This window comes from Dromaius novaehollandiae, chromosome 2 (assembly GCF_036370855.1).
Source record: "Dromaius novaehollandiae isolate bDroNov1 chromosome 2, bDroNov1.hap1, whole genome shotgun sequence".
In the NCBI taxonomy this organism is placed as follows: domain Eukaryota; kingdom Metazoa; phylum Chordata; class Aves; order Casuariiformes; family Dromaiidae; genus Dromaius; species Dromaius novaehollandiae.
The window spans coordinates 51,549,557-51,577,043 of NC_088099.1; the positions used below are offsets into that span (position 1 = coordinate 51,549,557).

At 36.7% G+C, this 27,487-nt stretch overlaps 1 protein-coding gene across 2 annotated transcripts in view; it reads left to right on the forward strand.

Moving 5' to 3' along the window:
• Positions 1–22,235, forward strand: part of PDCD6IP (programmed cell death 6 interacting protein) — a 32,154-nt gene extending 9,919 nt beyond the window's left edge. Inside the window, exons 4-18 of one of the 2 annotated variants that reach the window (XM_026101314.2) lie at positions 2,484–2,611; positions 3,176–3,329; positions 5,942–6,042; positions 7,956–8,087; positions 10,223–10,445; positions 11,187–11,310; positions 12,048–12,225; positions 12,646–12,757; positions 13,548–13,717; positions 14,496–14,744; positions 16,180–16,314; positions 17,198–17,292; positions 20,207–20,339; positions 20,634–20,839; positions 21,569–22,235. In XM_026101314.2, coding sequence (XP_025957099.1) covers positions 2,484–2,611; positions 3,176–3,329; positions 5,942–6,042; positions 7,956–8,087; positions 10,223–10,445; positions 11,187–11,310; positions 12,048–12,225; positions 12,646–12,757; positions 13,548–13,717; positions 14,496–14,744; positions 16,180–16,314; positions 17,198–17,292; positions 20,207–20,339; positions 20,634–20,839; positions 21,569–21,737 — 2,309 coding nt within the window. In that variant the 3' untranslated portion in view covers positions 21,738–22,235. The remainder of the gene's footprint in view (positions 1–2,483; positions 2,612–3,175; positions 3,330–5,941; positions 6,043–7,955; positions 8,088–10,222; positions 10,446–11,186; positions 11,311–12,047; positions 12,226–12,645; positions 12,758–13,547; positions 13,718–14,495; positions 14,745–16,179; positions 16,315–17,197; positions 17,293–20,206; positions 20,340–20,633; positions 20,840–21,568) is intronic. The other variant, XM_026101315.2, reaches the window with a different exon arrangement.
• The last annotated feature ends 5,252 nt before the right edge of the window (positions 22,236–27,487 follow it).

A 27,487-nucleotide genomic window follows, 5' to 3' on the forward strand; every position in this document is an offset into this window, starting at 1 on the left:
TTGCAATTTTGGAGTGTCAGACAGACCTGAAAAACCTATTAGAATGTTTTTTCTTTTTTAGGGTTTCTTCTTTTTAGTTTTTGATGCTGTCCCACATACAGTTTTCTGTTAGCAACTACTAAGAAAGTCACTGTAACTTTACATGTTCTAAGTATACCTGCAACAGCTGCACTGTGCGAACTGTATGCGTAACAATACACCACATTCCTATGCATAAGCAGATGCTGCGCACGCTTCTTTGCTTTATTTTCTAACTGTTCTAGAAAATGCATCTCGATGATCAGCCACCTTTCTGAAGATACTGCTTTTTTTCCTTAGAATTTGATTGGTTCTGATTTTTCTTATGCTAGCGTTTCATGTTAAATGAACCTGTTTCATAATAATGTTCAGAATATTTAATTATGACTTGAACATAGTCTGTAAATCACCATAGACACTTAATTATATGAGAAGAACCATCAGTGATCATAATGTTGGTAATTACCCTGAGAATTTGAATACATGTGATGTTATAGCAGCTTGAGAATGCTTGCTTGTCTACAGGTTAATTATATAGTAGTCTGTGAGGCAGATGGGCAGAGATTTATGCAACAGTCCATGTGAAAAATCAAAGAAATTTGCAAATGAGATGTGAGTAAAGCTCAGTTAACAAGCAGTGCAATAATATTTTGGAGCTTTAGAATCAGTGGAAAGAAATAATAGCAGTCTTTCTGTATATATTTTTAGAGTGTTGTATTGAAGATTATTCAAATGCTGCTCTCCAGATTAAGAGCATATGTGTATCTTTTTGTCTCAGATCAGAATCATCAGTGAGGTTTCTCAGTGCAGAGGAAGGTTTTTAGTTATTCAGGGGATAACATTTCTGTTGACTTGTGAATGTGAGGTGATCGTTGCTCCAGATGGAAGTTCAACACCGAGCTCATTTGACTTCCATGGGGGCAAGATCCAGGGATCTGAATTGGGAGTTCTGGGTCCTGCTGCGGTGACAAACTGATTTCTTCTTTTTTTTCCTCCCTTCCCATCTTCCTCTGAATCCCAGAGTCTATTGACTGTATTACAGGGCTAGCTGACAGGCACTGGCTGCTTGAAAAGTGCCAGGTTCACAGCCTGAGATGTAATCTGAAATATGTTGGTTTAAGTCAGCAGGTAGAGCTATAGAGCTATAAACAGAAGAGACTGAGGAAAAGCTACACTGCTATTCAGCTGTTCTTGCTGTAGTAAATCATACTTGGGATCCAGTCCAGAGTATAGAGTAATTCTGGGTATAAGGTAGTTTTATACTTTGGAAACTTTGAAGCCTTTTTAAGAAAAATTCTGAAAAATAAACTTCAGAGAGAGATTATCTAAATGAATAACTATACAGTGACTGTGTAAATCGAACCAATTTCACTCAAAGAGTGAAACTGGGGGAAAACTGCCTGTCTGATTTGTGGCTACTTACCTGAAAATTTAATGCAGGTCAGGGACTGCCAACATAGATATTTCAGAGATGTGTCAGATAATATGTAGCTGTATAAAGATGATGGATGTTAGAGTAAAACAAATGTGTCCCTTCAGTACCTTCATGTTTTAAGGATACAAGTTACACCTATTGTAGCTGGGTTTGTGAAGTTGAAAATTCAATAGTTTAGTTTTCTGTATTGTCCAAGATGAGTGTCTGGACACTTTTAAAAAGGAACCAATAGCTGCAGTCTTTAGATTTTCCAACACTTGCATATGGCCAATAACTTTCCTAAGAAAATTAATACATTCAAAATGGTTGATGCTCAGATATTACTGTTTCTAGAAGTGTGAGCTCCATCCTCTGGGGCTATGAAGTACTACAGGTATTGAGTCTGGACAGGCCACACAGTTCTCTAATGAGCACGTTTTATTTAAGTAAATCTTTAAATATTACAGTACATTTATAACCAAAGTATAACCAAGATGATTGTCAGTATTTGCAGTCTGATACAATAACTTTGAGATGTGAAAACTTCCCTACATCTCAATAGATGGTATGATAGAAGGTTCAAAAACCCTTTGTCCTCAGTGAGAGAGGGGTAGTTAATCTCATCTAAGATATAATGAGAGCATGTAAACGGGCAGTTATTGCAGAGTGATTAATGCATGTAAATTCATGTTTCAGATTATCCTTCAGTTGTGTGTGTGTTTGGCTCCTGAAGACAGGAAAACTGCACGGTAGTTGGACAGACTTTCAGATTACTGCTATTGCTATATTGCTATCGCTATAGCTATTATTGCTGCTGCTTTTATGCTTTTAAGTCTGTGTAGTTCCTCATTTTGAAACATTTTGTGAAAGAACTGTATTAGACTATGTTCAGCCCCCAGGATTAAGAAAATTTTGACTTTAAAAGTATGATTGTTTCATTTTTTGGCTTGAAACTGTTGATGTCTTTAAATACAGATATTAGTGATGGCACATCTGTAGGAGGCTAGAGTACTCAAGGTTATTTTCTTAAAACTATCTCTCTTGATTGCAGCTCTGGCAAGCTTGGGGTATGAGAAGACCTGCGTTTTGTTCAACTGTGGAGCATTAGCAAGTCAGATTGCAGCAGAACAGAATCTAGATAATGATGAAGGACTGAAAGCTGCAGCTAAGCACTATCAGGTACAGAGGCTCCCTGCTTGTGCTCTAGAATTCAGAATTATTAATCTTAGAACATCAGATAAGTATCTCAGTTTTACAGCTGCACATATATTTTTTTCTCTTCATTGTCAAGGTGGGTTGGCTTACTATCTGGTCTTTACTCATTTTTATGTACTGGTTTGAAGGATTTCATTCCATGATGAGTTTTTTTTTTTTCCCCTAAGCCGGTGGTAACTAACTACCTTCATCTTAAGATTTAATAGATTTTAGCTAATTTTGATCTTGTCATGTTATGCAGTAATAATCTCTTTCATTCTGCTTGGTAGAGTGTATTAAATCTTCCTTGTTCCTTTTATGCCTTTAAGTATAGCTGATATACCTTTACTTGTAGTCAGTCTTGTTTAAAAAAATGTTTTCAGTGTAGATAGTTTCAAGAACGAGAAGTGACAAGGAATTGTTTTTGATGGTTAAACAATAAAGGGGACACCATATGCCAAAAAAGCCTTTGTTTATGAAATTATATTGCATTTTTAAGAGGAAAAAACTGCTTAGAAACATGAAGGATAATACTTTTCTTTTATTTAGTTTGCGAGTGGCGCTTTCCAACACATTAAAGACACTGTCTTGTCAGCATTGAATCGAGAACCTACAGTGGACATCTCTCCAGACACAGTTGGAACTCTCAGCCTTATTATGTTGGCTCAAGCCCAAGAAGTGTTTTTCTTGAAAGCTACAAGAGGTATATCTCAATTTTCAGCTCTCACATTTTATGTGCTCATTACAACTTCCACAAAAGGTTACAAGCATTTTAAGTAACCAGGAGTTTTCAAAGGGCCTTTCAAAAGATCATTTTTGCCTTTACTGATTTCTTTTTTCTAAGTGCAGGTCATTAAAAATGAACTGCAGAATGTGTCTAATATTCATTTGACACTGCAGTTGTCCCATTTGCCTTTTCTTTCTCTTTGTGTCCAAGAACATTAGCCTTTATCTTTACAAGGGGGTTTATTAAATTTTTACTTCTTTTTCCCCCTGCGACCAAAAGGCATGTTCTCTCAACAGTGGAAACTACTAGAAATGGTGCTTAGAGATTTTACCCTTACTCCCCCCCCCCCCCCAATCTGGGAAAAGATTTTGTGAGAATTTAGAAAGGTATGATTTTGCTGGGAAAAAAGGAAATTTCCTAGGAGTTTAAAGGAAATACTTTTTGTTCCAGTACTCCTGTTGTTACAGAGAGGAGACCTCTCTGACCCACACTGACTTCGAGAACACCCAATTTATCACAAAAAGTCAAATTCTGCAGGCAAAACAAAGGGTTATGTCCCTAGCTGCTAAAAGCTGATTGTGAAATACTGATTTAGAGGCTGCATATTTTCATGCAGCTATTAAAGAACATACTCTTCAAAGAAAAATATTCCTGTGGAATATCATTTTCAATACAGGATCTTTACTCTTTGCTTTTCTGCTCTCCTGCCTATTTTTATCAGAAGTTATGCATCTAAAACTTCAGATGTCCTTAGTTCTGCTTTGGGATATACAGCTTGTATGTGCCTCCTTCCCCCCACCTCCTCCGCGGCCCCGCCCCCTTGCCCTGAAACAAAAGTTTGGAATGTAAAGGAGAGAAGATAGTGGTTATCTTATTTAGGGTGATTTTTCCATTCACAAGGAAGATCCCAGAAAATTGTTTTGGTTTTACTGCATTTAGGAGAATCTCAACAAGAAACTACTGTTGTAGACTGGGACAGTCTATTTACTTAGCAGCATTACCAGCTGATCATGGTATTTCTGATGGAACTGAGTTTATTTACAACTAATTGAAAGAAAGCACAGGTGTCCGGCAAAACAAACTGGTTGGTCAAATCTCACTCCATTGCAGGACTACAGATCAGCTCTTCTATTTCTGAGCCTTTCTTAATGTTTTCCTTAAATGTCTCTTTAAGGCTGAAGATGTTCGCTGTTCCATCTCTAGGATTGCATTGTAGCTATAATATTTTAAAGAGATGTGAGTAAAAATTAAAGCCTGTAACAGTGAAAGATCTATCCCTAACTGTCCAGATGGACAAATGAGTCTCAGACATTTCCTTTGTTTGCTGATGGAAATGTGGTTAATGTGACAGTATTTTTTTTTTTCTTAGAGCCCATGCTCTATGAAGAAAGATGCAACTACCGCACACTAGATGAGGCTAGAAAGATTTTTATTTCTGTTTTGGTTTTATTAAATATTTAGTGCACTGGAAAGAAAGGTACTTAAAAAAAAAAAAGTAAGTTGATAGATCATATTAACTCCTGTTTTAGTGGCTCTGGCATATCTTAAATGTATTTACATTACAGAACTTTAATATAAAACATCATAGCTCTTGCCTGAAGTATTGTAGATGTGTGCATGAGCTGTAATGAGCAGCCCTTTTGGGCGTTCTTTTCATTTTATTTTAGTGCTTAAGTATACTCTGCAGACCTTTCCCCTCCCCCCCATCCCCCACCCCCAACATTAATGCTTATCAATCTGGCAGTGCATGAAAATCGTCTGGTTTGAAGGATACTTGTCTATGAAGGCAGCTATTTAGGGTGGATGGTCAACATTCACGCTGCCTGCCTTCTCTTTGAAGGCTGAATTGCTAGTGCAGGCCACAGGTGATTATAAAAGAAGATAAAGATAGATGCAGCATGTTCCTGTTTTAACAGCTTTGGCTTCAGGAATAGAGTCAGGAGATGAGGCAAAGAATACCGCTGCTGCCAGATGCATGCAGCTCTGATGAAGATATGAAGAGCACTTGGAAGAACTATGATTATAGATACCTGGGAATGGTGTTTCTATATTCCCTGTAAGCTCACCTTGGTGTGGGCTACCATGGAAAGGAAGTTCTTTCTCTCCCCCTCCACTATTGCAAATTTTGGAGAGTCCTGACATAGAGCTGAATTAGGGAATGGATCCTGCTGAAAATTAACTTTCTTTGTTTGTTGGCTAGATTCAGCTGAATTATTTGATTATGGCTGTACAAATGCCTGTGCCAGCCCAAGGGAGGGGCTGGGAACACGCTGCCAAGGGGAGAGTGGAGCTGCGGCTTTTATTGGCAGCCTGCCCTTGCCATGAGGGGAAGCTTCACCCTTAACCCTGCATAACTGCAAGCAGCTGCCAAAAGATTTCTCTTAAAACTGACTGAACCTGCAGCTTCATGATTAAAGTGGAAAGCGTGGAAACTGCAGCTGGATGTTGAGAGGGAAAATGGGATCTCACTCTTGAGCTATAATGCAAAACTATACACTGCTGTTGTTGCTGCTTTAGGTAGAAATAATTTACGTGTTGACTTGTAAAAACTGATGCTAATCATAGTTGTTCTTTTTTCCCCCCACCAGATAAAATGAAAGATGGTATCATAGCTAAACTAGCTAATCAAGCTGCAGATTATTATGGTGATGCTTACAAACAGTGTCAATATAAAGATACTTTGCCCAAGGTTAGTAATCCTTATGGAAATAGTCTGAGACCTGCTATTACTATGAATAGCTGTCATTTACAATGTACTTAAGATGGTATGTTCAAGAAAAGTCGACTGTTACATCTGGGAGAAATGAACAAGTAATTTGAAAAGCAGTGAAGAACCTAAGAAAGAAGTGGTTTGGGGGTTTTTTAAAGCTTTTTTTTTTCTTTTTTTTTCCCTTTTAATAGGTAAAATCTTATTGTATGAAATGCATTTGCAACACATTTCATTTAAAGTTAACTTGGAATGTTTATGATAGTATTTAGGGATGCCTTCTTATTTAATGCCTTACTGAATATTTCTAACACTTTCTAATGGGGTTTAATTGGCTTCTAGTATCAAAGATTTTATGTGAAATTTACTATCTTGGTGACAGCATGAATGTAGTGGGTATTGATCAACAGCCTCTTAATGAAAAACATTACTGGAAGTCAGTATGTCCTTTCTCCTTCTGCCTGCTTTCTCCTTTTCCTCCACCCTAAAACAGACTTGATATTTTTAATAAGTATCTCAGTTCAGGTTTGACTGTCGTTTGGATATTGTTGGTTTTGGAAGCTGCAGAAAGACTTTTACGCTCTTTCAATGTATAGAATATAAGGGTTATTTTAAAATTGAGCCTATGAGAAAGGCTATATTAATTATGTTCAAGTAAAAATGGCGTGCATTTTTTGTTTTAAGTAATAAATTAAACAAATGTCTTTAATTCCTGTAGCCCAATCACAGACTATATCTATCTATCTATATATGTATATGAAAAAAATCTTTTTCAAAGTTCATTTGATATTTTATTTGGTTGTGCCTTTGATAGATTCTTTGTTGTGTGTGTTTCCTTTCACGCATTCTGTGGCGTTTTACAGATTGGGCTGATTTCATGCTTAGGTATTACAGTAGGAATTGTTTTCTGAGAGGTGATGAGGTATAATAAAGCCGTTGCTTTGTTTTTGTTGTGGATTGTTTTAAGCTGTAGAGCTGCTCCCTTTTCTAGTTACACAGTAATCTGACAGTTGATTATTTGAAAGAAAACAGTAAGTTTGGCTCCTTGGGTTAACACCAGCTCTGAGAGCCATTACATGTTTAGGAGTGTGAAATAGAAGTTTACTTCATGTGTCGGACTCTAGTTGTATGGCCTCCCAGGTGGCTCTTTCAAACTGGTCCTCTTTTTTTCAATCTCTGTGGGCAGCAAGGTTGCACAAATGTGAAGAAGCAGGTGTTCATATACTCAGGCCTTTAAAACATCACTCTGCTTTTCCAGTGCTTTTCCTTGATTTAAGACATAAAACACTAAGGCCAAATCCTTGATCAAAGACCATGCCTATGCTGTGGGCTGCAGTATAAGGTTTTCTTCATGTCTTGATTGGTACTTCTGTGAAGATAAGTGCATTTATATATAAAATCTAAAAAAGTATCTTTTTAATTAGTTTCCTTCTCAATATTGATTGTTCCTCTTTATTTGCTCCTTTTTTTCATAATTTTAAACTTTCTTTCTTGATAGGTCTGCTCATGTCTTCATTTTTTTTCCCCTCTCTTTTCCTACCGCTTTTAAGAACACTTTGTCTTGGGGACATTTGGGTGTGTTCTTGCAGCTGTCCTTTCTAATATATGCATGCATTTCTAATTTTCGTGAAGTAAATGTTGTGACTTCATGGCTTGAGTGTAAATTGTAGTTCATCTAAGATAATGGCTATTTTAAGAATTTTGCAGCAACAGATTAAAAAAAAATCACTGAATTCAATCCATGCGAAGTCACATGGTGTCTGACATTTACATCTAATGTTTTAACCTATCTAAACCATTAATTGGGTGATTCTAATTTCCTTTTCTTCTTCCTTTTTCTTCCTGCATCCCATGTTGTCTGTGGTGGTTTATGTGGTTGGACTTTCCCTGGTCAGTATTTTTATTTCCAGGAGGTGTTTCCTGTTCTGGCTGCAAAGCACTGCATTATGCAGGCCAATGCAGAATACCATCAATCTATCCTGGCAAAACAGCAGAAGAAATTTGGTGAAGAAATTGGGAGGTTACAGGTGGGTAATTTGTATACTCCTCCCCCGCCCTCCATATGGGAAAACTTTAAATCCTGTTTTAAAAAGTTAACTCAGAATTGTTAAAAAGCTCATAGCATGTTTATTACATGAATCAAATTATTTGCAGCTGCAAAGATAAGTAGCTTTGTAACTTTTATAACAATGTATTTCAATCATTTTGGGCAGTTTGATGCTACTTGACATGTTACATCTATATCTTTACATTTTCATATGCTTCCTGTCTTGGTTATTTAAATTTTTTGCTGCTGCATTTTGTTTCCAGGGGACTTGGGTATGGATGTTGTAACAGCTAAGGCCTTTTCATATTTTAAGTATGCTAGAGAAGAAAATTTGATTAAAAGGAACTGCTTTTCTCAAGTCTCCTTGTCCTTGAAAAAATAAAATGTGAAGTGCCACTTTAGTGATGCTGTTGTTTATTGACACGCAAGAGAGTTACTGTTATGCATTAATTGACTTGGTGCTAGGTAGAGCTTGAAACTTTTCTTTGCATGCTTGTATAACACTGAGGTGCCTATATGAAATTCTCATAGCAGTGTCGAATTGCTTGTTGATGGATGAAGGCTTATCTGTTGCTTACTCTGGAGTTTCAAATCTATCTGGTAGAGCGCTCTCTAGGATTCCACTGTAATAGAATATGAATGTGTGGGGTTTTTTAATGCTCTCTTCTGACGGATCTGGCTACATCAGGTTTACTGACTGTCCTTGTTAATTTGTGTAGTAAATGGAAAGTTTGTGTCCATGATTTTTCTTTATGTTCTATTACAGGAAGTATCCCTTTATGCCGAGTAGCTCAGATTTTCTTTTTAGTGAAGCCTGAGGGGAAATAACACTGTGATTTCTTATTTCAAAACTGGTTCACGAAGACCATGTAGTTGGAAGTTAAAATCCTGTCTCTTTAGTACATTTAGTCAGAAGAAATTTAAATCCTGTCCCCTGTAGTCATTAAAATAGTACTTCTATAATTAACCTTAGAGATCTAGTAGCCTTTCTAATGATTTTTTTTTGAGGAAATCCATTACTATGAAGTAATGCTCTCTTTTTACTTCCCTTTCTTTAAAATGAGAACAAAGGTGGGTTAAACTGGAGAAGAAAACCAATGCATTGTTGTAAACTCTTCCAAATTAAAGTATATACACACACAGGCCTTGGGTTTTTTTTTCTTGTCACTTTCTAGTTCTGGCAAATGCTAGTTAGACTGTGGTATTGGAAAACATCACTGTTGTGTGGTTTCTGGCACAGTGGAAAGTGGCAAAAAATCTCAGCAAATTTGAAATATATTTCAGTCGTAGCTCAGGTTCCATTTTACAATCCCAAGGAGTTTGAGGTTTTGAACTGTTGTACATTTATTTAAACCTGGCCTCACTGGACTGGCAATGTCTCTTAATGTTTTGTTTTTACTCACCTGCGGCAAAAACATGATGAGGATAGCACAGATATGCAATCTAAGGACAATGCTTTGTTCTGTATTTGTCTTGCAGTAAACTGGGTTTAGGGAAGAACCAGATCTCTTCTGTCCTACCTCAGGACAGCATTGAGGCTGAACAGATAGAAGTGAAGAGACAGCAGACCTTGTAGTTTATTTTTGTCTGCAGTAGAGTTCCAGGATCCCCTCCCAGCATCACTTCTGTAGCTTCTGAACTCAAGGTTAGGTAGGTTGTAGTGGCAGACATGAAAAGCAGGACTCTGGCCTTACCTCTTCTTTCATGGATGTGAGCAAGCAAGCACGATTTGGGCAAGCTGTGGGTTTCATGAAAGAACATGAAAATGACATGGTGACATTTTTTGTGAGTGAAGTTTTTGAAATGTTTTTGCTTCTCTAACCTATGATCACTTGTTTGGATTTGGGGGAGTCATTGTGAGGCTTTTGTGGGATGAACCTATTGACTTGCTCACTGATGTTGGATAAACTATTTTAATAAACTTTGCTTTTTCCTCTTTGATACTTAAATGAAGAGAAGAATATTTTCTTATGTAAGGAAAAAAATAGTATCAATCGTGTTTTGGCAGTAAAGTCCCTTGACTGACTGGGAAGCTTATCTGTTTTTCTAAATATATATATAAAAGGAAGGAAGAAAAGGTAATATTTGAATTTTAACTGTATTTTTATTTTTCAGCACGCAGCAGACTTGGTAAAAACAGTGGCATCTCGTTATGATGAATATATAAATGTTAAAGATCTGGTTGACAAAATCAGTCGGGCACTTACAGCTGCGAAAAAAGATAATGACTTCATTTACCATGATCGTGTTCCTGACCTGAAAGATTTAGAGCCCATTGGAAAAGCCAGCCTTGTGAAGTCTACTCCAGTTGTTGTTCCCCTCAGTCAGAAATTCACTGGTAAGCAAAGTGGGTGGAGCACACACGGCCACTGAAGTTCATTTCTAACATGAAAATGCTGATGTTGGCTTTTCAATAGTAGTAAGCTTACATTGGTGTGTTTGATGAAAATACCATTTGTCTTTCTAGTTTGTTGTTTTGCTACTTGATGGCAAAAGTACTGAAAGACTAAACTGCAGGTTAAAAATATCTGCAATGTACGTGGTTTTTTGCAAGCCCTCTTTCTAAGGATTTTCCCAGCTACTGTATTTTCTGTCTTAAACCAATTTTTAAATTTCAGAATGAACCCTAATAGAGAAGTGTCAAATTATGCAAGTCTTCACTAACTTGGTTGCTTGTCTTCCATAAAGCTGAAAAATCTTTTAGTTTGTTGGCTGAGCATGGGAATTCTGAAAAGTCATCCCTTTCTCCTTTTCTTCCTTAAAAGGCAAAATTAGAAATGGCACCTTAAGGAAAACCTGCTTTGTAATGCTACAATTGTTTTAAATATAATGCATTTGATTATTTCTACCTCCATTTCAGTCTAAGACAGAAATGGAATGTATTAAGATAAAGCCCTGTAGAAATAATTTGAGATATCTATATATTTTTTCTTCCACACAACTTGGCGGCTGTGGAGGGCAAGAGTATCCTAAACTCTTTAGATCAATCTCTGTAGTAAAACCTGTACTAAAGAGTTGTGATCTTTACTGTGTCATGTTACCTTCATAGTGCAATTTGTTTATACTGCTTTAATTGTAGACCTGTTTGAGAAGATGGTTCCATTGGAAGTTCAGCAGTCTGTGAGTGTTTATAACCAAAGAAGGGCAGATCTAGTAAATAGGTTAATAGCTCAAATGAGAGAAGCCACAAATCTGGCAAATGGGTAAGTATTGGCATCTTCTTAACTTTATCAAGGGGATTTTATGGAACTACCAATAAGCATTGGTTGCCTTGCAGCCTGTAGGCATCCAGATTGCAGTAGAAGTTGGTTATTATTGTGTGGTAGACTGGCAAACTTGAGCCATAGCAGAACTGCTTAGAACTACTTGTCTGTAGACATTAAGACTGAATGCATATTAGGAACACGACATTTCATTTTCTTCAGTCTTTACTCAGTTAATATGCCTGACACTTGCCCAAAGTTCCAGTACCATTCACCAAGAAGGATTTTCGGATTTCGGTGGTCAGCTTGATTGAGCTAGTGACTCAATACGTGATGCTTTTCCTGCAAGGTTTTGTTATTTATAATAACTAAAATTTTTTATATCGAGCTGAAAAATGAACATGTAACTCAAGGCGGATGATCATTTATCTACCTGGCAGTTAATACTCAAAACACTTGCCACATTTTGTAAGTGTAAAATGCAAAGGGGCGAGACTAGTGTTTGCTTAGTTTAAGAGCTTCAAAACTAGTTTTTGGTAAGGTACATTCCAGGAATAAGTTTAAAGTTTTCAGTTTGTAAATTATATCCAAGAGTACATTATGCTCTGTTTCCATTTATTCTTACACTTGAGTTGGTATGATTATTAATTTGGGTAGCAACATGATGTGCTAGATAGAATGGATAGAACCATCTAACGCTGCAAACAAATCATTATGTAACGTGGTGACTTTTTCAGAGTGCTGGCTTCCCTCAATCTTCCTGCTGCTATTGAAGATATGTCTGGTGATAGTATTCCTCAGTCTATTTTAAACAAGTCTAAGTCTGTGATTGAACAGGGAGGAATTCAAACTGTTGATCAGCTAATCAAAGATCTGCCTGAACTGCTACAGAGGAACAGAGAAATCTTAGATGAAGTAAGCTCAGCAACCACTAACACTGAAATATTCTTAAAAAAGAAAAGAAAACAAAAAAACCCTTAGCTTGATCTCTTTAAATGGTAATAGAAAAGCACACATATGACCAAAATGCTTGCAATTTTAATAATGGTTTAAAAACATGCCATTTAAGTGTAAAGTCCATATATACAAAAGCTGTGCTGTCACATGTGGATTTTCCCTTACAATTGTTTTGTTCTTAAAATTAAGTGGGAAGAGAGAAAATAACATTATAAAAAATTTGGGAGAATCTTGCCTTTTATATCTTTGTATTTGCAAAATTTAAATTTATAAAAATGTTCTTGATATTTCCTAAAATAGCTGTATACTTTTCATGTTTTTTATCTATTTTATGTTTAGAAGGAGTTATAATGCTTGTAACATTTTTAACTCTTGTAGTCACTAAGATTATTAGATGAAGAAGAAAATACAGACAATGACCTGAAAACAAAATTCAAAGAACGTTGGCAGAGAACGCCATCCAATGAACTCTATAAGCCTTTAAGGGCAGGTAAAACTCATGTTTCATCTCTTGGATTCTGGGATGTTCTAAAAATGTTGATTCTTCTTGTGTAAATTAAAGTAGCTTCCAGTGTTCTGATACTGTCTCTAAAGAGATGAATCCTGATTTAGGAGAGAACTTGTCAAAATAGCTTTATTTCAATCCCTGCCATTATCTGGAGATGGCTGGAGGTCGTAGCAGAAGATTAGCAGCTGCTTTTGCCCTCTGGAGTACACTGCATGCTTATGTTTCAAAAATCATATATAATGGAATATATATGGAATATAATGGCCACTCTCTTGTGAATCTGATTGAAATTACCAATTAAGTGCATTGTATAACTTAGTGTATTTATCTTGGATTTTTTAGGGGTTTTTTTATATTTCTTGTCTAAGGGTTTTTTCATCTGGAAGAAGTTTTTAGTTTTTCAGTAGTTTGACAAACTGCTGAGCATCACTATATGATCATCACTATCTGTGTGCTTAATTAGTATTGTTTTGAAGCTAATGAGGAATGGATACCATTGTCTTTCATTATACAAAGTTACAGGCTTTAAAATCTGAGCAGTTCACACCATTGTTTTTTAATATATTTTTGTGTGCCTCTTTAGAGAATTCCTAGTTTATGCACGTGTTAAAACTTAAATAAAAGTTAAATTTAAAAGTTAAGTGTTAATAACAATAGTATACAGGTCTATAGAAATGTATAAAGATTGAAAAGTGTGAAAATTTGATCTGGTGCAAGGCTTGGATAAAACTAGCTTGGAAATAACATAACTATGTTTCTCTCCCACCACCAGAGGGAGCCAGTTTCCATAATATTTTGAATAAAGCTGTGCAAGCAGATGGGCAGGTTAAAGAACGCTATCAGTCTCACCGGGATACAATTGCACTTCTGTGTAAGCCAGAGCCAGAACTCAATGCAGCCATTCCTTCTGCCAACCCAGCAAAAACGTTACAAGGAAGTGAGGTAAGGCTCAGAAATTAGTCTTTATTTTGAATAGAAATGGTATTCATTTCAACAAAGTAGCCTTCTTAATGAACTGGTGTGGGTGCTGATCCTTAGCTGTTCTTGTTTCTGTCACCGTTGAGACAGGTGGTAATTAACTTATTTTGAAAAAAGTTTTAATTTTATTTTTTATTTAAAATCTGCTAGAATATATTTTGTTACACTTAGTGTAAACAAGTTCAATTGCAAGGTAGAGTGGGACTGGTTGACAGATATTGCAAAAGGAGCAATCCTTGATAATTTTTTCTTTTCATAGGGTGGTTGGGGATGGTGCTCAGCTTTTTCAGGCAATATAAGCAATATGGAAGATATTGTCCGGTATTTGAAAGTATTAGGTGATTAGACGAAGTTGCTTTCCAGGAACTCAGCTCACCTATATCAGTATGATTATTTGCCTTGTAGGAGTGATTGGAATTTGGTGTATTTTGGTGTCAAATTTTTGCTGTTGTATGTTCCAGTAGGATTCTCTATCTGATCTTAAGTACTACAAAGTTTTTTTTTTTTTTTTCAGTGTTATTGGTGAAGGTAAATATTCAGAGAAGACTATAGCTTAAAAATAAAGATCTTTGTTTCTTTGCAACTTGTCTTGTTATGTCATCTTAAGCACGTTTATATACAAAAGCTTGTGCAGTAGGCATTTTAGCATTGGTAAAGCGTGCAAGATGGAAACTAAGTAGAGTGTGTGTTTGTAGGAATTCACCAAAACATATTAACTTCTTTTGGAAATTTTATTGCCTAGGTTGTTAATGTCCTAAGGACTTTGTTAGCCAATCTCGATGAAGTTAAGAAGGAGAGAGAACAACTTGAAAATGACCTGAAGTCAGTAAATTTTGACATGACAAGCAAATTCCTGACTGCACTTGCACAGGATGGTGCTATAAACGAGGAGGCTATTTCTGTGACTGAGTTAGACAGAATTTATGGAAGTTACACACAGAAAGTGCAAGAGTCCCTGAAGAAGCAGGAGGAACTTCTGAAAAACATTCAGGTACAACACACTGTATATGTCATCCTTCCTCTTAAACCTGGTAGCAAGAATTCCTCTACCTTCCCAGTGCTGTAGAAATCTCTGTTTTCTACTCTGTCTTGCTTATGATTCTGTCACAGAACACTTGTTACACCTTTAGTCTCCTGATCACTAAGGGATACATTTTTTTTTCCTCTTCTCCCATTAAAGAGAAATTGAATTTCTAGCAGGCTATCCCAGAGCGCCAATGTAAATTCTCTCAGACTGTCTCTTGGTACAGTTTGGCAGATGCTTTTGCACTTGCAAGAAGCTTTCTTTGTGTAAGAAGTTCTGCTTTGCTTTTGTTTTTTGTTGTTTGTTTTTTCTTATCCCATCTTGATATATTTCTTTTTGGGATAACAAAAGACTTGCCATCACCGTCTGCTAGAAGGTGTTTTGGGTCTCTGAAGTACATTTTCGTACATTCCTAATTGCAGTTTAGAAGATGCTTGACTTGCAGCATCTGTGAAGCTCATCAGTATACAGAATTATAATACAAAATCATAAAAGTAAAAATTGATGAGAATTTCCCATGTGTGGTTATAAACACCTTAATTTGCCATAGCATTAGAAACAGATACCTGAAACAACTGGCAAAAGAGGAAGTCTTAGTGCTTGGATTTAAAAAAAAAACAAAACAAAAAACCAAAAACCAATGGCTTGAGTTATGGTCAGGCTAGTTGTGTGTGAAATTACTTGTAACTTTTAACTACAACTTGCACCTGCAAGAATATCAGTAAGAAACTTTTCCAAAAAGGAGAAAACTGTTTCTAAATGACCATGGGGCCCAAGTTAATCAAGAATTTTAAATTCAGAGTTATCTTTGTGTCTGTACTCTTTAAATCTTGATGGATATTTCTTTGATGTTCCAGTATCTTGGAGTTCAAGTTTGGTTGCTTCTGGCAGCTGAAGTAGCCTTTGAAGTTTGGTTTTCAAAGAAAATGAGATGTACGTCATCCTTTTTCTGTCAGTTTTCCACTTCCCTGTCCTTTTAATAGCTTGCTGACATCAACCAAATTTGAGGTAGAGTTCTGTAAAATAACAACTCTCAGTATTATGTTATGAACATCAATGGAAGGTAATATAGCAGAGGGACCCTAATTAGTATCTCCTCTGAAACAGAGTCTGCAGTATGAACTTGGAAATTAGCTAGAGGTGGACCAGAACAGAGAAGATATATTAGCTGACTGGCAGTAGGTATCAGCTAATTATGTATAGTTCTGAAGTAGCTATGGCACTTGGTAATTAGCAGGTATCAGGAAGTACAGTGTGTGTGTCTGGAAGGTGAGGAAAGGTAGATACTGGGGAAAAAAGGAATAGAAGGAAGGAGCAAGAAAAAAACCAGTAGAAACTGAATCGTACAGGGAACTAAATTGCACTATTTTCATTACTCATTTTTTCCCTTCCTTCTTTTAAGAGTGCACATCAGGAATTCTCAAAGATGAAGCAATCAAACAATGAATCTAATTTAAGAGAAGAAGTTTTGAAGAACTTAGCGGTAGCAAACGATAACTTTGTTGAACTTGTTGCCAACTTAAAAGAAGGCACAAAGGTACAGTAATACTTAAGAAATGGGAAGGACTTTTTTTCTTTCTACAGTGAGATGTGAATCATAAATCATAGTGAACTTTGCAGACATGCTAGGTGAGAGGCACATTCTTGTGGATTTTACTGTTGAAGTGAGGACAGTGAGCTGCTTGAATTTTGTGATTGTTTTGACAGCTATGAAACACGTTTTTGTTCCTGTCTGAATAGTAAGCTTTTCTGAACATTGGTTTATATTAAAATAAGAAAGGGTGCTAATTACAGCTGAGTAACTAATGCAGAAGTGCACAGATTCAACATTTCATGAGAGGAATTATTTCATCTATTCTCCCATGGTAATTGGTCACCTTACAAAATTTGTTTTATATAGTGCTACTGCATACATGAGGAGAGATCAGGCAAGTTTTATTTAGCTGACTTTTTTTGACCTGGGTTTCTGAAAATGTCTTATTGTTTCTGTGTTAAGCACTTCTGCTAGTTTATCGACAGACCAACCACTAGAGTAAAAAAGAAAACAAAATTCTGAAATGTCTATAAAAATGAAATGCATGGAACTGACTGAAGGCAGTTAAAAACATTTAAAAAGAATAGATCATCATTAAAATTATCAAGTCTTGTTCTGTTTTCAAATACATTTTTTCAACTGTTTTAAATTATGGGTTTTTTTAATAATACATTTATGTGCAGTTGTATGATATTACAGGTATGGACATCAGCTGATTAATGTATGGTTTTGAAAACAAGAACAATTGTATTAGTGAGCTTCCACTGGAATGGCGGGTTCTGGGCAGTGAAGTAATACAGTGCTTGTAATTGGGTCAGTATGTATAAATATGCTAGTGTGGAGTCTGAGAGTATTGACTGAGCATGTCAATTTTTTTCTTCACTAGTTCTACAATGAGCTGACAGAAATCCTTCTGAAATTCCAAAACAAATGCAGTGACATTGTCTTTGCTCGCAAGACTGAAAGAGATGAACTGCTTAAGTAAGATTCCAGTATTTTAATAAAGCATTTTAGAAAATGATAAGTATTTATCAAAAATTCATACCTGAGGACCTGGGGATGAGTTTATTATGTTACTTGATGAAATGAGAAGGGAAGAATACAGATATGATCCTTAAATATTAATACCCCCACTGAAAGTAATAGAAGAAATAAAAATAGACTTCTCCTTGGAATTCTATTCTGCTGTTCCCATAGAACCAGGCCAAACTGAACTGGTATACTTCCTCTTACCATAACTTCACCCTCAGTTCTTCTCAGCATGTATCTGGTAATCTTCTATTTTATTCTTTTTCCTTTGAGGAATTTCTGATTTCTCCTACTTTTTCCCTGTTGTCATTTTGGTTTCAGTAGTCAGATAAATGCTTCAGCATATGATTGACTCCCATGTGCCCAGCAGGGAAAAGAAACCCTTAAAGATCTGCTCCTGTCGTCTGATCTCATCTAATTTATTATTGTTTAGACTATGTGGATTGTTTATGCTGCTGAAGGTAGGGGAAGGAGTTTTTGTCCTTCACATGAAGGGCAAATAGTATTAGGTTGCTGTTGTCCCCCAGATGTGAACAGGCTAGTATAGTATGCTTCGAAGTTTTTTTTTTAATTAAGGCTCTCAACTTGAAAGTGTATCTGAAAAGGCTTGTCCTTTCATTGCTCTTACTTGGCAAAGCACACAACCTTTCATAAAAAGGGCTGGTGCTTACTAAAGTTTTAATTGGTTAAACTTCAGTTGTTCTGTGCACATGCTGTGTCAAGAAGCAAATACTCAACCCTTAAATCTTACCTTTTTTAACCATATCCTTTGTAGTACTCCTCTGTTTGGGCATTGTGCTTGTAAATTAATTCTTAGCAACTGTATCAGCCCCTTCCACCTCTCTTGCCTTTCTTACATGCATGCAGGTTGGAAGGTGTAGGCTGCCTGACTGAGGCTTGGGTCTGAATATCTCACTTTTCCAATTTGTTACCATTCAGTGTTAAAGCTGTAGGTTTACTGCTGATATAACATACAGCTGAATCTTGCCTTGATATCCTTTTACTGTTTCATGTATTAACTGTTCACCAACGTGAAACTGTTAGCAGACTTAGGTGAAATGATCAGATTTGGGAAACACATGTCTACCAAATGCGTTTTTCTGCATGCTCAAACCATAGTTTTAAGTGGAGTGAATAAAATGATTGGTGGATTTTTTTTCCTTTTTTTCCTTTTTTTCTCCCTCCTTTTGTGGTATTATTTTTCAGCACCTGAGATTTATACTCCAGGTGTTTGGATTCCTATTCTCCCCTGCCCCACCAAGTAGGCTGAGACATACCTTCTCTTAGTGAATATAGGTATTTGTTTAGATGGTATCTCATTTAAAACTGGAGATATTTTGCCATAATTATCCATGGGAGGGATATTTTTGACAATGTTCTAAGAACTTTGTGTTTAATATGTTTAGTCACTGTGTGCTCAAAATATACTTCAGTCTTTGAACATTAGCACTGTTCCATAAGTCACTGATCTTTGCTGCTGCATTTTAAGAAGAAAATCACTTTATTTCCATCACTTAGTCCCATCTTTTTCTAAGATGTTAGTTTGTTTTTTGTTTTTTGTTTTTTTTTTTGGGTAGTTTCAGGATAATGAAATGTTAAATAGTTAATCCACTATCTGCAACAAATAGTAGAGCTATACATATATAACAATGCATCAGGACAATGTTGTCTTTGGGTGTTCCCCCCACCTGTCTTTCCTGGGGACACTTCAGGGTAACTGCAGGGACAATTTACTTGGAAGTTCTTGTTCTTATTTTTTTTTTTTTTGTTTTGCTTTTTTTTCCCCTCCCAATAAGGTTGTCAGTTTTGTTCTCCCTCATTGGAGGTCATGCTCATGTGCTATAAAATAGGAGCCTTTAGTTTGTTTCTGACTAGACTGTATATCTTTGTCAGTCTCCCTAGCATTTTGTTTCAGAATGCCAGGTATCAAGTTCTAGTTGTAACTTTTTGCTGTATATCTTATCTATCATATTTTTATGTGAAATAGTCTGATATATTTTAAATGTTTCCTAAAGTGTCTTTGAAGAATCTGTCAAATCTCAAATATTCAGCTTTATCTCTTTTTTGAGAAACATGCTACATGCCTCTGAATATGTGACTTAGAACTGCTTCCTAGGAGTTTTCATGAAAAGCTGACTGTAAAATTGGAAAGTATAACACGGTACCAAAGCCTGCTTGTATCTTGCACAAGTAATTCCAGCAGTAGAGGTGACACAACAGAAAATCTGAGAGCTGGTGTGCTGAGACATGGAGATTTTTGCCTCACTCCCTCCTTTTTTTGGCAGGGAGGGGGATAGTTTACCCTGATATAAACGATATTGCAAACTATCTGGGAAACTAATTTTCTATTGTTCTGTTAGGTACATGGTATATGTATGCAATATTTAATTTAGGGCAATCGACAAGCAATATGGAATTGCTTATCTTCTGTGTCTGAGCATCTCTTTACATGTCAAAATTCATGAAGTTTACTTTTTATTCTTTTGCATAGCCTTGAAGGATCCCTTAGGTTCTCAGCAAACTTCCAAGTTGCTAGAAGTGTCCTGATTTTTCTATAATTTCTGTTTCCAAAGCTTTTTGCTAACTCTGTTAACTATACCCAGTATTGAGTTGGAACATCAAAAAAAAAAAAAAAAAAAAAAAAAAGACATTGTCAGAAAATACCTGTAACAGTTAACTGAAGGATTGGCTAGAGAAATTGTTTCTGTGGTGAAAGGGACTTGGACTCCAAATTTATTGTGAGCTAGCATATTGATTATGCTTTAAATATTAGATTTAGTCTTTCATTTCCTTTTTTTAAACTCAGTTTACTAAAATGTGTAACAGACAAAATTCTTAAACTAAACTGTATGTTTGTTTTTTATAGAGATTTGCAACAAAGCATTGCTAGGGAGCCCAGTGCTCCCTCTATTCCTCTGCCTACATATCAGGCTACACCAGCTGCAGGAAGTAAGCCTGCTTCATCATCGACTCCCACTCCAGCACCCAGAACCATAGTGGTAAATAAATGCTGCAGAATCAGTGTGTTGAAAACAGAAGATCATCTGTACTTTGAAACTTGCACTGATTTATGATTTGTGTATATCACTCCTTAATGTATTTAGAAATGTGTTAAAGTGCAATAGAGAACTCTAAAAACTTTGCACATGTTTTATCATACAGTGTTGAGGTTCATAATTTATAGATTTGAAATGGAAAGCTTATTGCTTTCTAGCATGTTTGAATCAGTATCTGTATGAAGTAAATACAGAATCTCTGTAGAAACTCTAGCTTAATTCACTTTCTCTTCTTAGGGGGCTAAACCACAGCCACCAGCACGGCCACCACCACCTGTAATTTCTGCAGCGAGCAGTCCCTCTTCCACATCAGCAGCCTCTGCAACTGCTGCAGCTCCTCCTGCTGCTCCTGCTGCTAGTCCAGCAGCCAGTGCACCTGCAGCAAGCACTGCACCCTCACAGCCACAGGGACCTCCTTACCCAACTTATCCAGGTTACCCAGGGTAAGCTATGAGACTATTTACGTAATTATGCATTATCTTGTAATCTAAGAGCACCTGTTTTGTTGTATGTGACATATTTAAATCACTGTAACAATCAAAGATGCCTTTAGTGTTCCTGAGGGATGAAAATTTTTCAGTTTTAATCATGTAAGTCCTGTTGGGACATTTGTGTTTTTTGAGGAGGAGGGAGATGAGACTACAGTTCTTCTAACCTTGGTTTGTGGACTGTTGCCAGCCCTTGCATAGTCAGTTGATGTTGCTTATCTCATAAATGTTGGCCTACGTCATTTTCCAAATCTTCGTATGATGTTAGAGACAACGAAAAATACAGGATGAGTTGCAGGCTTTCTGCTTATGCTTTTTCCTCATCTTTTTGGAGTCATCACAAGGAATTGGAGGCAGCTGCTGTCTCTTTCAGTAGCAGGCTCTGAAAATGTTAAATATGCACAATAATTCTAAACATAAGAGAACTGATGTAGATCAGTCCTTCTAGTTCCAGCTAATTGCTTTCTTCCACCTTCTGCCTGCATTTGTTCCATGTGTTAAAACATTTTTTTGATCCTATTTGTTCCTTGAAAGTTACCACATCTTCTGCTACACATGCAGTGATTTTGTCTTTTTGTGTCTATTAATGAGTTACCTGTTTTTGCAAATAATTAACATCAGCATTTGGGTACTAATTGTGTGGGGGTTTTTGTTTGTTTGTTTGTTTGTTTGTGTCCCATGCAGGTATTGCCAGATGCCAATGCCAATGGGCTATAATCCATACATGTATGGCCAGTATAATCTGCCATATGCACCTTCACCTGTGTATCAAAACCCTGGACAAGCACCATATCCGGGACCTCAACAACCTGGATACCCTTTTCCTCAACAGCCTTATTATCCACAGCAATAATATGTTTGCAAAGAAACTTTGCTTGTTAAAAATTGAGAGAAATTTGCAATAAGCATACTAGAACTTTAGCTCCAATTAATATATCATACTGAACTGTTTGCAGTCTATAACTCTTGTCTATTATTAACTGCTCAAAAATGTCTAGATCAGTTTTTGATTACACTAAAAACTTTGGAAGATCTGCTGCAGCAGTACAGACTGTAGGATCATGTCAGAATTAGAGCCTAAATCAGTGGTCTGAAACTATACACTACACTTTGACTAGACCAAAATATTTCATTTCAAAAATCCTATAAATAATGGCTGGGATCTGATGAGAAGAACTGAAGCAGTGTGTGCACTAGGTGTGATATATTCTATGGAACTATATATCATTTCCTTCTATATTTTATCATTTTTTTCCCTGAGGTTAGTTAAGATATGCTATTTTGTCTAATAATCAAGGCCTTGTAAATCATCAGTTAAAAAAATAAATAAGAACAGTTTAAACACTTTGCATTCTCATTGCCATAAGATGTATTTTGTGTGTGTCTAGTTTTTTTCATTGGTCCCTTGATTTGCCCTTGGCCATAACATACAAGTAATTTCTCTAATACTTAACCTTACAACTGAATTTTCAACTCTTTTCTTCAAATCTGTGCGTTTGTGACAGAGTGTGTAATAAGCCTTTTAAATGTTGGTAGATGAGGTCTTGTGGGTAGAATTTTCCTTTAACTTTGAAGTGTATTGGACTAAAAGATGTTCATTACTGTTCTTAAGGAACAGTTTCATCTCCAGAATACTGCTTAAGGGGGAGAGATCAAGCCATTTACTGTGTGTTCCTCTTACAGGACCAGTGACTGGTTGATACAACCCACTTTTTCCAAAGAAAAATTGCTTAGAAATTTGTAATGGCTCAAAATAGGGAAATTAGTGATTGTTGGAGCTTTTCAGATTGTTTTTAAATGATTGATTTTTTTTTTCCCCCCCCTCCCCCTTGAAATGAGCTCAAAACATAATGCATTCCCCTCAGGGAGCTTCTTATCAGTGAAGATTTTTTTTTTTTTTTTGGTGGAAAAAATTTCTTACCTTCATGTAAATTAAAATGTTGAATATCTACTTTTGGATCCATCTTCTGAAGGAATTAATAACCTTGCACTACATTTTGCATTAAATAGTGAAGAAGATAAGCTTGTGGTTAATAGCTTCTACCAAATATTTGCTAAACATCTTTCTGTCATTTTTCTACCTGCTTGTCTAGTAAGGGACTTTGTATTCCTTTAGCCTTTTACATGATTTATTTGGTGCTGTAGAGCAGGTTTGCCCACTCGCCCAGTTGCTTTACACAAGATAGTCTGAAAGAATAGCCATCAAAATGCCTATGTCAAATGTCACTTCTCCCTCCCCCCCCTTTATTTAAGTGCCTGATTAAAATATCAAGGTATATTTTAATGTAGGGGTTTAGAGGGTAGTAGTTATTGTAGCATCTGAGTGGAAAACTCACTGGATCTTGAATGCTTTTCCACTTAAAGAAAGCAACAAATATATCCATATGAGCTCCTTCCTTTCTGTCTCAAGTCCTTCTTGCTGTATGCGATCAGTCCCATTACTTTGTGAAGACTACCTGTCTTTAATACTCCTCCACTCCTGAAGAAAATACAGATAAAAAGGTGAAAAGTAAGCATCACTCATAGAAACATATAATGTGAAAATCCAATTCTTAAGCAGATCTATTAACCCCATAGAGGCCTGGTGATGTGGGGAATGGGATGAAATAGGGGAATGCAGCACCGTAGATAAACAGTGTTCAAGGATAGGTGCTTTGCATTTCTTTATGAACATGTCTGAATGGGGAGGGACAGGAACCCCTTTCCCCAATTTTTTCCCTAATAACGATAATATATAAGATACAAGCAAGGACAATGAGCAAAAGTTAGGTAGGTAATTGTTTTGAACCAACAGTCAGAACCTGATCTTACTCTAACTGGAAAAATAGTAGATTTCCAGTAACTCCACTGTGTCAGTGTCAGCAAGCGCAAATACTAAGGCAGCCTCCTCAGTTCTAATTTCTACTACCTTAGGGCCTTTAGATTTTGGGCTGTTGTGTAGGCAAGTTTGCTTGTAGTGTCTCAATCTGTAAAACTTGTTTAAATGCAGTATAAAAATGTAACTTGTTCTGCATAAAGATTACTAGAATTGAAATTTCTTATTAAAATTTCATAGACCTTAAATCGCTGTTAAAACATTTTTCGGTTATGTTACTGCTTGTTTTGGTCTGCTATTATTTGAATGTGTATAGAAATCTATGCATTACATTCAGCTTTCACATGACCTTTTTTGACTTCTTTTCTAAAAAGAACAGAAAAATCCAGAGATATGTATGTATCTGCTTTTAAGCATGCAGCTGTCATGACTTTGGTTGAAACGTTAACTTGTTCTTCTATAGTTTATTAAAAAAATCGGTTAGAAAACCTAATTCCTTGACTTCTCTCTTCGGTACTTTGGCTTCAGACAAGGGCTACCTTGCAAAGGATGGAAATGAGCTACGAGCCCCCTAAGCACTTAGTGTATCGGCTGCTGTGTGGACCTGTGTAGATGCAGTTGCCCTACCGTACAGCTACTGCCCTATAATAACAGCCATGTTTAGATCCTGGCAGTAGTATTTATACCCTGATTTGATGGAGGGTGTTTCCCTTTGATTATATGAGGAGGAAACAGTGAGGTCCTTTTGCCTTTGGCAAGTTTGAGTTGGAGTTTGTTTTCATGAACTCTTGTTAGGCTTTCGTATGACTAACAGCAGTGCAGTTACGCTGGGCAAGGGGGTTAAAGGCTCGTAAGGGCTCAGAGAAGTTAACTTGCCACAGCGGATAAATGGACCCCAAGAGCACGCTGAAGAGTTGAGTTTTAAAGAACTAGATACTATTGCATTTATTGTACTTATTCCAGGGATAAGTCTGCTGTCATGCCTCTTCAGAGGCTTTGAAGTCAAACATTTATTTTTGTCGCGCTTTTCTTATGCAAGTTGTATGAAGCAGTATGTTATGGATTATCAGTGAAACACCAAACTCTTGCAAGGGCGGTAGGTCGTTCCTTAGTTCACAATTTCTTAACTTTTTAATGTGGCTCCCGATAATGTGGAAAGTTCTCTCTTTCCTGACCACTAATTTCTACGTTGCCAGCTAATGCAGTTTCTTTCACTATCTCCCCAAATACGTTATAGAAATTCTTTTTCAGTGCTTTTAGGGCTGATCTGCATGATCTAGTCCAAATTATGCAGAGAGTACTGCATTGCTTTTTCAAAGTATGTTGAGGCAGTATGTGGGCCTGGACATTCTGAAGCATTGTCACCAATTGCTAGGTAGCTGGAAAAAGTACAAAAACTCTTAAAAAATAAAATAAAGCTTTTCTTTCCATTGGTTGAGCGATGTACTTTTTTTTTTTTCTTAATGTGTACAGTTCTGAATTGACTTCAATTTGAGGACAGATTTTCTGGCATGATTGTTTTCTTCATAGATCAGTAAAGGCTAAGCAGAGTGGTTGCAATTTTAAGTTCTGGTTGTATACTACTGAATAAAGCTATCTAAATTTTTGAGGCTTCATTGTTTAGTTAAAAAAACTTTTAAATAGTTGTGGGTTTTGGAAAATGAGCTATTATGGCAGGGCAAACCAAAGACTGCTTATTTATGTACTGTTTATGGGGATACAAGAGGATTTGGGGTTTTTTATTGTCACTTTAGCTAGCTGCTACCTTTTTAGACTTATGACTTTTGAATAAATTTATAGTGGTCATTTATTATTTAAAAAATTGGCATAATTTTAATGACCATTTTAACACTGCCAGATTTTTGATTTTATTTAAATATTTTTTAAATCCATTCTAAGTGCTTTGTCTCATGCTTATGTATTCTGACAAAATAGCTGAAAAGTTTATATTCAGGTCCATGTTTTTCTATTTTGGACTCAAATTTGGAACCATCATTACCTTCATTGGCAAGTGTGTGATTTCTGTTAATTCCTAATCCTGACTTTGATCTTGCAGCTAATTCCCCTATGTTACAGTATTTACTGATTATAACAACTATCTCAGTTATTTTGTTCTAACAGTAATTTATTGATAGCTGTCATGGTAGACATTAAAAAAACATGGTTTTTTTAAAAGAATAGAACAAAATGATTTTTTCTAAATATCTGGCGGAAGCTGTTCCCCAATTCCATTAACTAGGTTGTAAAAAAAAAATTTCAACTGTTGAGTGTGAAAGGGAAGAGAGCTGTCTTTACTACCATTTGCAAAATCAGTACCAAGTCATCACAAATTAAATGCTAGCAGTTCTTTCGGTTCTTTCGCATAAATCAGTTTAGCTGATGTATATGGCAGTTTCTGGCTGTATTTGTGTTCTTAAATTCAAGTATTCCTGGGTGCTGGAATAAAATTCTCCACACTAGTAAGCTACTAGCGCTTTTGCTGGCTTCTCTTCTGTGTGTGGCCGGGTATTTAGGGAAGTCCTAGGGCCATTTCCAGCAGACAGTTTGCACACAGCCACCCTTTTCAGAGGCACTAAGTGTGGGCACAGGCCCTTGCAAGCCAAATCCATCTTGAGCCTTAGTAAGGGTAGTGACCTGGTTAGTCTGGAGCTGGTCATTGACTTGTGGGAAGAAGTAAACCCTACATTCATATGGAGAAGTTAACCAAACACGAACTGTATGGTATTTTTTTCCCTTGCTCTCCTTTTTAGTTACTTTTTGTACATATATTTATTTTCATTTCATTGCCTCTTGGAATAATAGAGCATTTAGAGAATCTAGCCAGAACAACCACTGGCAGCTGCTCTGCAAGACTTCCCTAACATGTTATGACTCTAGCACTACTTTTTGACACAATTAGTTGGAGTAAAATTATGCTGATCTGACACACTGCGACTTTGGGTTGAATTTGTATACGTTCAGGTGGGAGGGAGAGAGAAAAAGAGTAGGTTCATAAAGTGTGGAAGAAAATGAGGTGTTTTTAGCTGAAAGCCTTTGGCTAGGAAACTCATCCAAGATCAAATCCCTCCTCCTGCCTTTGGGGTATTCAGGCCCGCTTCTCTTACTTGTCACCTCGCCATCGGGTGGTTATAGGGTGGATCTCGGCGTTCTCAGCAATAAATCCGAGCTGCACAATTCCGACATCCGTGCCACATGCTGCTATTTCAACAAGCGTTGCAATGTATGTGGAGTGCCCTATACATAAGGCTACTGAGTAATTCCTTCCATGGCATGTTCATTTATTTTAAATTAAAGCAAAGCCACCTCCGCTGGACAGATGAGGAACTTGCAGCAGACCATCCTCTGACACAGTGGTCCAAGTGTTTTTCTTGGAAGTAGATGTCTCTGAAAAGTTAAACATAGGTTTAGAACTTGGTGTTTCTCCCCTTTTTGCTGGCATGCTGCATGAGTTAAAAAGTGATGTGTTTGTCATTGTAACAGTGCAATGAGAGAGACTCATTTTTCTGAGTAAGTGGTGTTAATTATATTTGATTGGAAATGTGAAAGTATGTCCACCCACCTTTTGAGTAGAGTGTGGCACTGTTAAATGCATACTGCTGCCTGTTCTGGCTCTGGAGGAAGCCCACCTTAAGGGCTCTTGTAGGCAAAGCTGGTAGCCGTAGTAGTTGTTAAAGCTTTAAGTTTTCCGCAATAAGCCCCATTTCCACAGCTTGTTTGAAAGGTGCATCTGACTGTGGCATGGCTAGACCTGTTCTCCAGCCCTGCGGCCAACTGGCATGCTCTCTTCA